Raw genomic sequence first — 18,335 nt, 5'->3', positions numbered from 1 at the left:
GGGGATACAGACTGCAATGCATTCATTCTAGGAGACTGCAACACACCACTCACTCCAAAGGACAGATCCACCAGACAGAAAATAAGTAAGGACACAGAGGCACTGAACAACACACTAGAACAGATGGACCTAATAGACATCTACAGAACTCTACATCCAAAAGCAACAGGATACACATTCTTCTCAAGTGCAAATGGAACATTCTCCAGAATAGACCACATACTAGGCAACAAAAAGAGCCTCAGTAAATTCCAAAAGACTGAAATCCTAACAACAAACTTTTTAGACCACAAAGGCATAAAACTAGAAATGAACTGTACAAAGAAATCAAAAAGACTCACAAACATATAGAGGCTTAACAACACGCTCCTAAATAATCAATGGATCAATGACCAAAGCAAAATGGAGATCCAGCAATATATGGAAACAAATGACAACAACAACACTAAGCTCCAACTACTGTGGGACACAGCAAAAGCAGACTTAAGAGGAAAGTATATAGCAATCCAAGCATATTTAAAAAAGGAAGAACAATCCCAAATGAACGGTCTAATGTCACAATTATCGAAATTGGAAAAAGAAGAACAAATGAGGCCTAAGATCAGCAGACGGAGGAACATAATAAAGATCAGAGAAGAAATAAATGAAATTGAGAAGAATAAAATAATAGCAAAAATCAATGAAGCCAAGAGCTGGTTCTTCGAGAAAATAAACAAAATAGGTAAGCCCCTAGCCAGACTTATTAAGAGAAAAAGAGAGTCAACACAAATCAAAAGTATCAGAAACAAGAAAGGAAAAATCATGACAGACCACACAGAAATACAAAGAATTATTAGAGAATACTATGAAAACCTATATGCTAACAAGCTGGGAAACCTAGGAGAAATGGACAACTTCCTAGAAAAACACAACCTTCCAAGACTGACCCAGAAAGAAACAGAAAATCTAAACAGACCAATTTCCAGCAACGAAATTGAAGTGGTAATCAAAAAACTACCAAAGAACAAAACCAACGGGCAAGATGGATTTACCTCAGAATTTTATCAGACATACAGGGAAGACATAATACCCATTCTCCTTAAAGTTTTCCAAGAAATAGAAGAGGAGGGGATACTCCCAAACTCATTCTATGAAGCTAACATCACCCTAATACCAAAACAAGGCAAAGACCCCACCAAAAAAGAAAACTACAGACCAATATCCCTGATGAACGTAGATGCAAAAATACTCAACAAAATACTAGCAAACCGAATTCAAAAATACATCAAAAGGATCGTACACCATGAACAAGTGGGATTTATCCCAGGAATGCAAGGATGGTACAACATTCGAAAGTCCATGAACATCATTCACCACATCAACAAAAAGAAAGACAAAAACCACATGATCATCTCCATAGATGCTGAAAAAGCATTTGACAAAGTTCAACATCCATTCATGATAAAAACTCTCAGCAAAATGGGAATAGAGGGCAAGTTCCTCAACATAATAAAGGCCATCTATGAAAAACCCACAGCAAACATTATACTGAACAGCGAGAAGCTGAAAGCTTTTCCTCTGAGATCGGGAACTAGACAGGGAGGCCCACTCTCCCCACTGTTATTTAACAAAGTACTGGAGGTCCTAGCCACGGCAATCAGAAAAAACAAAAAAATACAAGGAATCCAGATTGGTAAAGAAGAAGTTAAACTGTCACTATTTGCAGATGACATGATACTGTATATGAAAAACCCTAAAGACTCCACCCGAAAACTACTAGAACTGTTATCAGAATACACCAAAGCTGCAGGATACAAAATCAACACACAGAAATCTGTGGCTTACCTATATACTAACAATGAACCAACAGAAAGAGAAATCAGGAAAACAACTCCATTCACAATTGCATCCAAAAAAATTAAATGCCTAGGAATAAACCTAACCAAAGAAGTGAAAGACTAATACTCTGAAAACTACAAGTCACTCTTAAGAGAAATTAAAGGGGACACTAACAGATGGAAACTCATCCCATGCTCGTGCCTAGGAAGAATTAATATCGTCAAAATGGCCATCCTTCCCAAAGCAATATACAGATTTGATGCAATCCCTATGAAACTACCAGCAACATTCTTCAATGAACTGGAACAAATAATTCAAAAATTCATATGGAAACACCAAAGGCCCCGAATAGCCAAAGCAATCCTGAGAAAGAAGAATAAAGTAGGGGGGATCTCACTCCCCAACTTCAAGCTCTACTATAAAGCCATAGTAATCAAGACAATTTGGTACTGGCACAAGAACAGAGCCACAGACCAATGGAACAGACTAGACAATCCAGACATTAACCAAGACATATATGGTCAATAAATATTTGATAAAGGAGCCATGGACATACAATGGTGAAATGACAGTCTCTTCAACACATGGTGATGGCAAAACTGGTCAGCTACATGTAGGAGAATGAAACTGGACCATTGTCTAACCCCATATACAAAAGTAAACTCAAAATGGATCAAAGACCTGAATGTAAGTCATGAAACCATTAAACTCTTGGAAAAAAACATAGGCAAAAACCTCTTAGACATAAACATGAGTGACCTCTTCTTGAACATATCTCCCCGGGCAAGGAAAACAACAGCAAAAATGAGTAAGTGGGACTATATTAAGCTGAAAACCTTCTGTACAGCAAAAGACATCATCAATAGAACAAAAAGGAACCCTACAGTATGGGAGAATATATTTGAAAATGACAGATCCAATAAAGGCTTGACGTCCAGAATACATAAAGAGCTCACACACCTCAACAAACAAAAAACAAATAACCCAATTAAAAAATGGGCAGAGGAACTAAAGAGACAGTTCTCCAAAAAAGAAATACAGATGGCCAACAGACACATGAAAAAATGCTCCACATCGCTAATTATCAGAGAAATGTAAATTAAAACTACAATGAGGTATCACCTCACACCAGTAAGGATGGCTGCCATCCAAAAGACAAACAACAACAAATGTTGGCGAGGCTGTGGAGAAAGGGGAACCCTCCTACACTGCTGGTGGGAATGTAAGTTAGTTCAACCATTGTGGAAAGCAGTATGGAGGTACATCAAAATGCTCAAAACAGACATACCATTTGACCCAGGAATTGCACTCCTAGGAATTTACCCTAAGAATGCAGCAATCAAGTATGAGAAAGACCAATGCACCCCTATGTTTATCGCAGCACTATTTACAATAGCCAAGAATTGGAAGCAACCTAAATGTCCATTGATAGATGAATGGATAAAGAAGGTGTGTTACATATACACAATGGAATACTACTCAGCCATAAGAAAAGGGCAAATCCTACCATTTGCAGCAACATGGATGGAGCTGGAGGGTATTATGCTCAGTGAAACAAGCCAAGCAGAGAAAGAGAAATACCAAATGATTTCACTCATCTGTGGAGTATAAGAACAAAGGAAAAACTGAAGGAACAAAACAGCAGCAGAATCACAGAACTCAAGAATGTACTAACAGGTACCAAAGGGAAAGGGACTGGGGAGGATGGGTGGGTAGGGAGGGATAAGGGGGGGAGAAAAAAGGGGATATTAAGATTAGCATTCAAGGAGGGTGGGAGAAAGGGGAGGGCTGTAAAATACAGAGAAGACAAGTAGTGATTCTACAACATTTTGCTACGCTGACGGACAGTGACTGTAAAGGAGTATATAGCGGGGACCTGGTATAGGGGAGAGCCTAGTAAACAAAGTATTCATCATGTAAGTGTAGATTAATGATAAAAAAAAAAGCAGTTCCTGTGTGGTGACCTCCAATGAGTTCTACACAATGATATAAAGGGCATATAAAAGTGTAGGCAAAGGGTCTGTTTGTGTTTATACAGAGGATCAAAGCCTAATTGGGCTACCCCGAAAATGAACTAAGATACGATATGAAAAAGGACTTCCAACATCAGCACTCTCGGGAAGACTCATGCCAGAAGATGATCAGCAAAAAAAACCCCAACAAAGATCCACGCACTGCCACAGGTGTAGATGCACTCATCCCACCAGTTCCTGGACTTGCCATGAGAATGATGAAGGAGATACCTAAGCTGGTCTGTGCATACAGTAAAACAACAAATTTGACTGGATCTATACTGTTGGAACTCAACCAAGAATTAGGAGAAGTGCAAATTGTAGCGCTCCAAAATCTTAGAACCAAAGACTATTTACTGTTAAAAGAACATATGGGATGTGAACAGTCCCCAGGAATGGGTTGTTTTAATTTATCTGAATTCTCTCAGACTGTTCAAGTTCAGTTGGACAATATCCACCATATCATAGATGAGTTTTCACAAATGCCTAAGGTGCGTAACTGGTGTTCTTTGTTTCACTGGAGATGACTGGTAATTACAGGTATGCTTTGGTTACATAATTGTACTCCTATTATGTTAAAATGTGCGCACAATTTAATTAGTAGTTTAAAACCTATCCATACTGACGTTACTCTACAAGAAGATATGTCAAAGAAATAATCAATCTTCCCACGTTTTCTTCCGCCTGCTACCTCTATAGCTTTTCTTCTTCCTTCCTAATTACAACCCTTAAATAGAATTCGTGCCACATATCGAATTTACCAAGTATCATAATTCTTCCAAGTGGTAAAGACACCTCAAGACAAATGCTGGGCATAGAAGCCACAGGGCATAAATATGCAAAGAAGTAAAAAGCTAACCTTTTCAAACAATAAGGCTTCTCTCTCACTTACCAACTTTACATTTCCCTGTATGGCCCCGGAAGATGACTGGTTAGCCAGAGACGGGTAAGATTCCTCAAGGGAGGAACAACCTAAGACAGGCACAGTCGCAGGGGGTCATCAGGTGAGAAATTGGGGATCAACAGAGGTGAGGCTTAGAACCTCACCCCCCCTGTTCTGAGAGAAATCTTCTGCATACGTGGATGTTTTATTGCCCTTGTCTAGCTTGGATTAACACATAGTCTACAGGCACACACCTGATCATCTACATTTGCTCTCTTACAACACTAAACTATGTTTTCTACCTTTATCTCGTATCTACCTACCACTCCAGCATTTTATTAAAAATAATAATAAAAAAGAGAGAAATGTGGTATCCACATATAAATCAAGTATAAAAATCAAATGAATATTCATATTTGAACTGACTGTTTATAGTTCATAATGCATGAACAAAACCAAAAGCTTCTGTGATGACTGCCCTTGTTATGTTCACCATGTAACTTATTCACTATGTAAGAATTTGTTCTCCATGTAAGAACTTGTTCGTTATGCATCAGAAGATTGGAGACTGACGAAAATTAGGCTTGGGGTGGATTAATGATTGTGCATTGAGCATTGACCTCCCTATACAGAATTTTATTGTTGTTAACAACCATTTGATCAATAAATATGAGAGATGCCCTCACAAAAAAAATATATATATATATATATATAAACACACTTCCAATTGTAAAATAAATAAGTAACCGGGATGTAATGTATAGCATAAGGAATATAGTCAAAATACTGTAACAACTTGGTGTGGTGATAGCTGGTACCTAGAATTATCATGTATATAAATGTTGAATCACTGTGTTGTATACCTGAAACTAATGTAATACTGTGTGTCAACTACCCTTCAATAAAAAAAAATTATCCAGGGGGAAAAAAAAAATATACTACAATGAGGTATCACCTCACACCAGTAAGGATGGCTGCCATCCAAAACACAAACAACAACAAATGTTGGCAAGGCTGTGGAGAAAGGGGAACCCTCCTACATTGCTGGTGGGAATGTAAATTAGTTCAACCATTGTGGAAAGCAGTATGGAGGTTCATCAAAATGCTCAAAACAGACATACCATTTGACCCAGGAATTGCACTCCTAGGAATTTACCCTACGAATGCAGCATTCAAGTTTGAGAAAGACCAATGCACCCCTATGATTATCGCAGCACTATTTACAATAGCCAAGAATTGGAAGCAACCTAAATGTCCATCGATAGATGAATGGATAAAGAAGATGTGGTACATATACACAATGGAATACTACTCAGCCATAAGAAAAGGGCAAATCCTACCATTTGCAGCAACATGGATGGAGCTGGAGGGTATTATGCTCAGTGAAATAAGCCAAGCGGAGAAAGAGAAATACCAAATGATTTCACTCATCTGTGGAGTATAAGAACAAAGGAAAAACTGAGGGAACAAAACAGGAGCAGAATCACAGAACTCATAGGGAGGGATAAGGGGGGGGTGAAGAAGAAGGGGGGTATTAAGATTAGCATGCATGGGGGGGTGGGAGAAAGGGGAGGGCTGTACAACACAGAGAAGACAAGTAGTGATTCTACAACATTTTGCTATGCTGATGGACAGTGACTGTAAAAAGGTTTATAGGGGGGAACTGGTAAAGGGGAGAGCCTAGTAAACATAATATTCGTCATGTAAGCGTACATTAATGATAACAAAAAAAAAAAAAATAGGAGTTCCTGTGTGGTGACCTCCAATGAGTTCTACACAGTGGTATAAAGGGCACATAAAAGTGTAGGCAAAGGGTCTGTTTGTTTATACAGAGGATCAAAACCTAATTGGGTTACCCCGAAAATGAACTAAGATACGATATGAAAAAGAACTTCCAACATCAGCACTCTCGAGAAGACTCATGCCAGAAGATGATCAGCAAAAAACCCCAACAAAGATCCACGCACTGCCACAGGTGTAGATGCACTCATCCCACTGGTTCCTGGTCTTGCCATAGGAATGAAGAAGGAGATATCTAAGCTGGCTTATGCATACAGTAAAACAACAAATTTGACTGGATCTGTACTGTTGGAACTCAACCAAGAATTAGGAGAAGTGCAAGTTGTAGCGCTCCAAAATCTTACAACTACAGACTATTTACTGTTAAAAGAACATATGGGATGTGAACAGTCCCCAGGAATGGGTTGCTTTAATTTGTCTGATTTCTCTCAGACTGTTCAAGCTCAGATGGACAATATCCACCATATCATAGATAAGTTTTCACAAATGCCTAAGGTGCCTAACTGGTTTGCTTGGTTTCACTGGAGATGGCTAGTAATTACAGGTATGCTTTGGTTATGTAACTATACTCCTATTATGTTAATGTGTGTGCGCAATTTAATTAGTAGTTTAAAACCTATACATGCTGAAGTTACTCTACAAGAAGATATGTCAAAGAAATAATCTTCCCAGGTTTTCTTCTGCCTGCTACTTCTATAGCTTTTCTTCTTCCTTCCTAATTACAACCCTTAAATAGAATTCGTGCCTCATATCGAATTTGCCGAGTATCATAATTCTTCCAAGTGGTAAAGATACCTCAAGACAAATGCTGGGCATAGAAGCCACAGGGCATAAATATGCAAAGAAGTAAAAAGCTAACCTTTTCAAACAATAAGGCTTCTCTCTCACTTACCAACTTTACATTTCCCTGTATGGCCCGGAAAATGACTGGTTAGCCAGAGACGGGTAAGATTCCTCAAGGGAGGAACAACCTAAGACAGGCACAGTCGCAGGGGGGCCATCAGGTGAGAAATTGGGGATCAACAGAGGTGAGGCTTAGAACCTCACCCCCCCTGTTCTGAGAGAAATCTTCTGCATACGTGGATGTTTGATTGCCCTTGTCTAGCTTGGATTAACACATAGTCTACAGGCACACACCTGATCATCTACATTTGCTCTCTTACAACACTAAACTCTGTTTTCTACCTTTATCTTGTATCTACCTACCACTTCAGCATTTTATTTAAAAAATAATATTAAAGAGAGAAATGTGGTATCCACATATAAATCAAGTATAAAAATCAAATGAGTATTCATATTTGAACTGACTGTTTATAGTTCATAATGCATGAGCAAAACCAAAAGGTTCTGTGATGACTGCCCTTGTACTGTTCACCATGTAACTTATTCACTATGTAAGAATTTGTTCTCCATGTAAGAAATTGTTCATTATGCTTCAGAAGATTGGAGACTGACGAATATTAGGCTTGGGGTGAATTAATGATTGTGCATTGAGCATTGACTCCCCTATGCAGAATTTTATTGTTGTTAACAACCATTTGATCAATAAATATGAGAGATGCCCTCACAACAACAACAAAAAAAAAGTACGCACTTCCAATTGTAAAATAAATAAGTAATGGGATGTAATGTATAGCATAAGGAATATATTCAGAATATTGTAACAACTTGCTATGGTGATAGCTGGTACCTAGAATTATCATGTATATAAATTTAAATCACTGTGTTGTACACCTGAAACTAATGTAATACTGTGTGTCAACTACCCTTCAATAAAAAATAATTATCTACAAAAAATAAAAATAAAAAAATAAGATAGTCACACAAAAAAATTACTCTATAATTCCACTTGTATGAGGCAACTAAAGTAGTCAGTCTCAGAGGAGCAGAGTGGAATGGTGATTGCCAGCACCTGGGGGGAGGGTAGAAAGGGGAGTTATTGTTTTATTGGTAGAGGTTCAGTTTTATAAGATAAAAAGTTACAGGGATGGTTGGAGGTGATGTTTGCACATTATGCAATCATTGAATATCACTGAATGATACACTTAAATGGTTAAGATGGTAAATTTTATGTTATGTGTATTTTACCACAATAAAAAAGAATTGAAAAAAAATCTTAGTAGTTTTTCTATATGATTATTAGAGTTCCAACCATTTGCCAGGTAACTGAAAAGAAATCATTTGATTACTTGAATCATATGATTCATGGAATAACTTATAAAAATGATGAGAATGGCTAAACAGCATGTTAGAGTAAGAAAAGGAATAACAGCTTAATGCCAGTCTTAGAACAACAGTGGTATAATAATAGATTCAACATCCAAATAAATCTACTGTCGTCATTAAGAACAGTCCGGTCATTTATTGATACAGAACCAGTTCAATAGATGAAATTATATTTCAGTCACACACAAAGCCAATTTAATCAATGATGGAAGAAAGCTGACTATTTTTCTGAAAAATTGCTGGCATTTTTTGGTGTAATGAACCAGATGCACATTAGTAAACAGACTATGAGGAACAACCATTACTCTACTGAATTTCACTCTAGTATATTTAGATGTAAATTTTTAATGAAATCCATGAGAAGTAAGCAGGTTATTTGAGCTGTTAGAGCATAAAGTATGCACCTTGCAATAAATATGACTAAATAATAAAAATAGAATATCAATGGACATCATTTACACTAAAATCTCATAGATCTTTTTATATCCATTAGCATCTACTTTAGCTTAATCAACAGATATTCTGATAAAACCAGCTAAAAGACACATTACATCAGTCTAAATTAAAAGGACCATCTGCTCACTTATATGATCTCACCCAGTGCTATCCTTGATAACACATCATTATCAAAAATAAAATATAAAGCAAAGGCCACTTAATAAAATGAATACTTGGTAGCAATTTACATAACAACTTTTGAGAAATGTGTACTTTCACTTACTGTAAATAAATAAACACAATGCCTAAACTCAGGGTTATCCAACAAAGTATTAAATAAAATCTGCCTATAATTTTTACCTAATCACATTCCCCATTTTAGTCTTTTATTCCATATTTTATTGTATTTAACTCCTATTTTCACATTACTCACTAAACTAACTCCCATTAGATCAATATTGACACAAGTATAAAAAAGTCCTTCAAATTTTCAAAGCAAGTTCATGTCATATTAACCTTAAAGCTCAAATAAAATTGAAATACATATTGTTATTAAAACAACATATCACTGGAACTTTCACACCTTATAAAAACAGTATGTACAGCGAGAGGCGCTAGAGGTTGAACTGATCGCCAACTGCCAATGATTTAATCAACCACACGTGTATAATGAAGTCCTCAAAGGACACTGAAAAAGGTGGCCTTGAAAAAGATGACAGAGTAGGAAGGCAAGACAGAAACCTCCCCTCAAAAACACATAAAACATGAAAATACGGCAAATACCACTAAACCTGAAAAGAACCCAAGGACTACAGAACTAACAACCTATCTACACTGGGGAAGAAAAGAAGACCCCACAGAAAAGGGTAAAGTGGCAAAGCCGAGATCTGGTGAGACCCAAGCAACCCCCCACACCAGCCCACAGGTGGGAGGAAGAGGAACAGAGCGGGGAGGGGGGAGGTAAGAGCTCAGGAGAGCTGAACACCTGGCCCTGGAGATCTGCTCCAGGCATGAGTCCACATTACATGGTGCTCTTGTGATTAGTGGGGCTGGACAACAAAGACAGGTGGGACACTCAGGGAAGCTGAGATGCAGCCGCTTGTGGAGAACAGGGATGCTCTACTGGCCCCACCAAGACAAAAGCAAAGCAGTCAATTTGAAAGACTTCCCATCAGCGGGAAGGGCCCCAGAGGGGCCAGGATAGATGGAGCTCACTGCTGAGGAGAAAGGGCAGGTAGACAATACCTTCCCCACCCGCCCTCAGCCCTGCAGGTTGGAAACTCTCAGAAGCTCCAGGTGCTCCATCCTCCTCACTGGTAACATAGCCCCGAAACTCCTCCCTGCGTGCACAGCCTGTGCATGGCCCACTTGGCCTGGCAGTGATGTCAGACTTTCTGCCAGGTAGGCAGAGGGAGACTCTCTCAGCTTTCTTGGCCCCATTATGACCCAACAAGGGAAGTCACTACAGGGGCCAGTCCTGGGAGCTCCTTCCTCCCAGCAGGCACCAGGTCCTGCCCTTCTGCAGCCTGGCCACTGCTGCAAGCCAGGTGGAGGGTGGCCCCGCCCACAGCAACTCCAGCAGCCAACCCCAAGTTCTCCCTACAGGTGCCAGCAGCTGATGCCCCACTTGGCCTGGCAGTAATGTCAGACTTTGCTGCTGGACAGGCAGAGGGAGACCCTCTCACCTCTCTTTAGGTCCCACCAAGGAAGTGCCAGGGGAAGCCAGTCCAGGAGCTCCTTCCTCCCCAGGGGCACTGGATCCCAAGCAACAGGCCTGGGCATATATACACACCAGCCTGCCAACCCAGTGAACACAGCAGCCCCCGCCAATGCTGAAGGCCAGCAGAGGGTGGCCCTGCCCACAGCAACACCAGCAGAGACTTCTGCACTGATCACAAAACCACAGCCAAAGCAAACTGCCACCTGGAATCAGACCACTACAAGCCAGACAGAAATGCATTCCTGCTGCTGCATGGCAACAGCTGGGGCTCCAGCACTGGAAAATAAAGTGTCTGGAGTTTCTGGGCACTAGAAGGTGCTCCTTCATAAAGTTATTACACCATAGGAAGAAACATAGAAACTGGCAAAATGAGGAGGCAGAGGAATATGTTCCAAATAAATCTACAAGACAAAACACCAGAAAGAGGGCTGATTGAAACTGAAATCACCAATCTTCTTGATAATGACTTCAAAGTAAAAGTCATAAACATGCTCATGGATCTACAGAAAAATATTTAAGATTGCTGTAAGGTTCTCAACAAAAAGATAGAAGACCTGAAAAACAACCACTAAGAGCTGAAGAACACAATATCTGACATGAAACATACAATGGATGAATTTAACAGCATACTTTCACAGGTTGAAGAAGTTGCAAATGATATGGAAATTAGGGGACAAGAAAACAATGAAGCTGAAAAGCAACAGAGAAAAAAGGATCTCTAGGAATGAAAGGATAATAAAAGAGCTGTGTGACCAATCCAAACACAACAATACTTGAATAACAGGGGTACCAGAAGGAGAAGAAGACAAAAAAGGGATTAGAAAGTCTCTTTGAGGAACTAATTGTTGAAAACTTCTCCAAGCTGGGGAAGAAAATAGACACTCAGGTCACAGAAATTCAGAGAGCCCCTAACAAAAGGAACCCAGGAAGATAACATCAAGACATATAATAATTGAAATGGCAAATATCAAGGACAAGGAGAGAGTATTGAAAGCAGTGAGAGAGAGAAAAAAGATTACTTATAAAAGGAAACCCCACCAGGCTATCACCAGACTTCTCAGTAGGAACTTTACAAGCTAGAAGGGAGTGGCATGATATACTTAATGGGCTGAAATAGAAGTACCTCCAATCAAGAATACTCTACCAGGCAAGATTATCATTTAAATTTTAAGCAGAGATTAACCAATTTTCAGACAAAGAAAGTTGATGGAATTCACCACTACTAAGCCAGCCCTACAGAATGTTAAAGGGACTTCTGCAGATGGAAATGTTCCTAAGGCTAAATAGCTTTCACCAGTGAAAAAAAAATCACAGTAAAGGTAGTAGACAAATTAATTCCAAACCAAGTATGAAATTAAATCAACTACTCAAAAAGCAGTCAAGGAATACACAAAAAGTCCAGAATATGACACCTAAAATATAAAGTGTGGAGGAGAAAAAGAAGAAGGGAAAAAAAAAAAGTACCTCTAGATTATGTCTGAAATAGAGTAATCAGCAATTTAAGATAGACAGATACATAATAAAGAAGCTACCCTTGAACCTTTAGTAACCACAACACTAAAGCCAAGAAAGGAAGGAAGGAAGGGGCCCACCTGGAACTGGGAGGGAGGGAGATAAGGATGGAGTAAGGAAGGAAGGAAGGAAACAAGAAATAAATTATACAAAGAAAACAAAAATGCCTACAAACATATGGAGGCTAAATAACATGCTTCAAAATAACCAATGGATCAATGCAAAAATTAAAATAGAAATCAAGGAATAAATGGAGACAAATGAAGACAAAAATTCAACAGTCCAAAATTTGTGGGATGCCACAAAAGTGGTACTAAAAGGCAAGTACAAAACAATACAGGCCTACCTCAAGTAACATGAACAATGCCAAATATACAGTCAAAATGCACAAAGAAACTAGAGAAAGAAGAACAAATGAAACCCAAACTTTGTAGAAGGAGGAACATAACAAAGATCAAAGCAGAAATAAATAAAACAGAGAATAATAAAACAATAGAAAAGAATCAATGAAACCAAAAGCTGGTTCTTTGAGAAAATTAACAAAATAGATAAACCCCTATCCAAACTTACCAAGAAAATAAGAGAGTACACATACAAACAAAATCAGAAATGAAGAGGGAATAATCACAATGGACACCACAGAAATACAAAGAATTATTAGAGAATACCATGAAAAATTATATGCAAATAAAATGGACAACCTAGAAGAAATGGATAATTTTGCAGAAAAATAAAACCTTCCAAGAGTGACCCAGGAAGAAACAGAAAATCTAAACAGACCAATTATCAGCAATGAAATTGAATTGCTAATCAAAAAACTACCTAAGAACAAAATCACTGAACCAGATGGCTTCACCACTGAATTTTATCAAACATTTAAAGAAGAGTTAATAACCATCCTTCTTAAAGTTTTCCAAAAAGTAGAAGAGGAGGGAATACTTCCAAATTCATTCTATGAGGCCAGCATCACTCTAATCCCAAAACCAGACAAACATACTGGAAAAAAAGAAAACCATAGACAATATCCTTGATGAACATAGACGCAAAATACTCAACAAAATATTAGCAAGCCGAATTAAAAAATACATCAAAAGGCCCATCCATCATTACCAAGTGGGATTTATTCCAGGGATGCAAGGATGGTACAATATTTATAAATCTATCAATATCATACATCACATCAACAAAAATCACATGATCATCTCCATAGACACTTAAAAAACATTTGACAAAATTCAACATCCATTCATGAGAAAAACTCTCAACAAAATGGGTAAAGAGGGCAAGTACCTCAATATAATAAAGGCTGTATACAAAAAACCCACAGCCAACAGCAAACTCGACAGCAAAAAGCTGAAAGCTTTTCCTCTAAGATCAGGAACAATACAAGGATACCCACTCACAACACTTTTATTCAACAGAGTACTGGAGGTCCTAGCCATGGCAATCACATAACACAGAGATAAAAGGCATACAAATTGGTAAGGAAGAAGTTCAACTGTCACATTTTGCAGATGACATTATATTATACATAAAAAACCCTAAAGACTCCATGAAAAAACTATCAGAACTAATAACTGAATTCAGCAAAGTTGCAGTGTATAAAATTAATACACAGAAATTAATTGCATTCCTATGTACTAACAACAAATTAGCAGAAAGAGAAATTAGGAAAATGACTCAATCTACAAGTGCATCAAAAAGAATAAAATACCTAGAAATAAACTTACCCAAAGAGGTTAAAGACCTTTACTCTGAAAACTATGACACTCATGAGAGAAATTAAGAAAAAAAAAAAAACACCATTAAATGGAAATACATTCCATGCTCATGGATAGGAAGAAGTAATATTTTCAAAATGGCCATCCTGCCTAAAGCAATCTTTAGGTTCAGTGCAATACCTATCAAAATATCAACAGTGTTTTTCAATGAACTAGAAAAAAATAGTTCTAAAATTCATATGAAAACACAGAAAACCCCAAAAAGCAAAAGTAATCCTGAGAAAAAGGAACAAAGCTTGGGGGATTATGATCCCTGACTCCAAGTTCTACAACAAAGCCACAGTAATCAAAACAGTTTGGTACTGGCACAAGAACAGATCCATAGATCAATAGAATAGAATACAGAGTTCAGATATAAACCAACACATATATGGTCAATTAACATACGATAAAGGAGCCATGAATATACAATGAGGAAAAGACAGCCTCTTCAACAACTGTTGTTGGCAATACTTGACAGCTACATGTAAGAGAATGAAACTGGATTATTGTCTAACCCCATACACAAAAGTAACTCAAAATGGATCAAAGACCTGGATGTAACTCTATAAAACTCACAGAAGAACACATATAAACATGAGCAACTTTTTCCTGAACACTTCTCCTTGTTCAATATAAACAAAATCAAAAATGAACAAGCGGGACTACATCAAACTAAAAAGCTTCTGTACAGCAAAGAACATCATCTGTAGAACAAAAAGGCATCCTACAGTACAGGAGACTATATTAATAAATGACATATCTGATAAGGGGTTGACATCTATATAAAGAACTCACATGCCTTAACACTCAAAAAGCACATACCCTATTAAAAAATGGGCAGAGGATATGAACAGATACTTCTTCAAAGAAGAAATTCAAATGGCCAACAGGCACATGAAAAGATGCTCCACATCTCCACATAGCTAATCATCAGAGAAATACAAATTAAAACCACAATGAAATATCACCTCACACCAGTTAGGATGGCCACCAGCCCAAAGACAAACAACAACAAATATTGGCGAAGAAGTGGAGAAAGCACCTCACACACTGCTGGTGGGAATATAAATTAGTTCAACCATTGTGGAAAGCAGTATGGAGGTTCCTCAAAAAACTAAAAATAGAAATACCATTTTACCCAGGAATTCCACTCCTAGGAATTTACCCTAAGAATGCAGGATCCCAGTTTGAAAAAGATATATGCACCCCTATGTTTATCGCAGCACTATTTACAATAGCCAAGAAATGGAAGCAACCTAACGGTCCATCAGTAGATGAAGGGATAAAGAAGATGTGGTACATATACATGGTGGAATATTATTCAGCCATAAGAAGAAAACAAATCCTACCATTAGCAACAACATGGATGGAGCTAGAGGGTATTATGCTCAGTGAAATAAGCCAGGCAGAGAAAGACAAGTATCAAATGATTTCACTCATCTATGGAGTATAAGAACGAAGTAAAAACTGAAGGAACAAAATAGCCGCAGACTCACAGAACCCAAGAATGGATTAACAGTTACCAAAGGGAAAGGGACTGGGGAAGGGAGTGATAAGTGGGGAAAGGGGCATTACAATTAGCACACATAATGTACAGGGGGAGCAAGGGGAAGGCAGTATAGCACAGAGAAGACAAGTAGTGATTCTATAGCATCTTACTACACTGATGGACAATGACTGTAATGGGGTATGTGGTGGGGACTTGATAATAGGGGAAGTCTAGTAACCATAATGTTGCTCATGTAATTATACATTAATAATACCAAAAGAAAACAAGATCCCTGATTCACATGAAAAGACATACGCATCTCTATGTTTACTGCAGCATTATTTGCAATAGCCAAGATATGGAAGCAACCTAAGTGTCCATCAACAGATGAAGGGATAAAGAAGAGGTGGTACATATACACAATGGAATATTATTCAGCCATAAAAAGAAGAGAAATCCTGCCATTTGCAACAACATGGATGGATCTAGAGGGTATTATGCTCAGTCAAATAAGCCTGGCAGAAAAAGACAAATAAAAAGTGATTTCACTTATTTGTGGAGTATAAGAACAAAGCAAAACAGAAGGAACAAAACAGCAGTAGACTCACAGACATAAGAGAAGAGACTAATGGTCACAAAGGGGCAGAGGGGAATGGGGTTAAGGGGCACAATAATTCAGAGTCACAATATAAGTTGATCACAGGTTTGGTTGTCAGCATAGATAATACAATTAATGATTCCATAACACCTGACTATGTTGGCAGATAGTGACCGCACTAGAGGGCGTGAGGATTTAATAATATGGGTAACTTTTGAACCACTGTGTTGTACATTTGAAACCAACATAAGATTGTATATTAATGATATTTTAATTTTTAAAAAAAGGATCATTTAAACACTAAAATAAAATAAAATGTTTCAACCAACTCAAAAAAACAATATGTATAAAGCAAAGTATTCAATTTGATGAGTGAATACTGAAATTCTTCCTCCATTTTAAGTTGTGAATATTATTTTAAAATAGAATTATAAAACTTAAATATTTTGAAATATGATTGGTTACTAAGGAAAAGTTTTAGGTAGAATAAAAATATTTTATTGAGTTTGCAAATTCCCTTTTCTTTACCTTTTACCTTTGCCTGGTCTCTTGAAAACCAAGTAGATACTTTTGTTGATTAATAAAAATTCAGAAAAAAAAAAATAATGTATATTATATTTCACTGAAAATCTGTATGCACATTATTTAGTTATTTAAACTATAGGCCAATAAAAGAATCTTTAATTCTACTGAATACACTTTTCAATTCTTTCAAAATTTTCTCTTTCAGTTTGTTGACATCTTTTAAAAAACAAGCTATTTTGATACTACTAAGAGGTTAATTTTTGTTCCCCTTATTCCATTTTCACCTAAGTGAAAAAAATATATTAATTTTATAATTGTTTTCAATAGTCTACCTAAAGTAGGGTTTCTCAACCTCATCACTATTGACACTTTGAGCCAGATAATTACTTTTTGTGGGAGAGTGGTTCATGCACTGTTCAATATTTAGCAACATCCCTGGCGTCTATCTACTCGATGCCAGTTGCAACCCCACAGTTGTGACAACCAGAAATATCTACACATGACCAAATGTCCTATGGTGCAGAAAACTGTCTCTGGTTAAGAATCATGGATCTAAAGACAAATGAAAGGCCAATTTCCACTGTCAAGACCTCAGGTGAAATTTACATACAAAGTATGTAAACAAAACACTATAGAGAACACCACTATTAATGCATGTCTGGTAAGAATTCCATGGAAATTACCTATACAATTTTATTTTCATCAACACAGAAAACAATGTTTACAGTTACAGTCTTTTTAAAAAATCAGTTTTTTTGAAAGAATTTTCCCAATCTCTTCCACGAAAAGAAGTAAAAGTTACTGAATTCAAAACAGAACCTAGACTGACAAATTTGAGCAAGGAACTGTAAACCGAATTTACAACATACCTACATATTTTTCGAATGTTTCGATGTGCAAAGTGGTACTTTGCACAGTGCTATTAATCAGGAAGTTAATGATCATAAAGCAGCAATGTCAGCTGCGTCACCCTAAGTACTAACCGTACTACAGTTACTGTTTGCTGAGATGCATTTCTTGTCATCACACCACTGGCACCCGTTCGTGTTGGCCGTGCAGCTGGCACAATCTGCATACCTGTGGCATCTGTCATCAGAGGCGGCTGTAAGGCAAAGGGGAGACGGGACCCATGAGGATGAAAAAGAAACTGTTACGGTTCTTAATTCACACATTGGTTTATTTTTAACATTGGTTCAAGAATCACTATGACATTTTTTAAACTGTAAATACGACCATCAATATCAAAATAACTTCTTAAATTATGAAGGCAACATTGTAGTTTAGTTCTGTTTATAGGGTTTTAAATACCTCCTACCCTTATCTAAATTATTCAATCTACCAGGACCCTACAACCATTTAAAATTCACATATTATGGAGGGGGCAAAAGGCTTATAGGTATTTTACTGAACAAAATGTATTACTATACATCTAAAGAAAAACATTTTAACAAATACTCATTGTTACCATTCTTCATGAAGATATTTAGAGACATCTGAATTATCGTAGATAAGCAAAACTTGAAAATACATTTAATTGTAGCATAAACAATC

The 18,335-nt window shown here is 37.4% G+C and overlaps 1 protein-coding gene across 6 annotated transcripts in view; it reads right to left on the bottom strand.

Annotated features, from left to right (window-relative positions):
* Nucleotides 1–18,335, bottom strand: part of ATRNL1 (attractin like 1) — a 750,424-nt gene that overhangs the window by 577,750 nt on the left and 154,339 nt on the right. For all 6 annotated transcript variants that reach the window (XR_008999031.1, XM_036898417.2, XM_036898415.2 and 3 more), the window contains exon 13: nt 17,768–17,886. Coding sequence is in view for 5 of the 6 variants with exons in the window: in XM_036898417.2 (XP_036754312.2) it covers nt 17,768–17,886 (119 nt within the window). In the remaining variant the exon portion in view is untranslated. The remainder of the gene's footprint in view (nt 1–17,767; nt 17,887–18,335) is intronic.

Source organism: Manis pentadactyla, chromosome 8 (genome assembly GCF_030020395.1).
Source record: "Manis pentadactyla isolate mManPen7 chromosome 8, mManPen7.hap1, whole genome shotgun sequence".
Classification (NCBI taxonomy): Eukaryota; Metazoa; Chordata; class Mammalia; order Pholidota; family Manidae; genus Manis; species Manis pentadactyla.
Note: the sequence above shows the minus strand (reverse complement) of the source record. Positions and strands in the feature narration are given on the sequence as shown.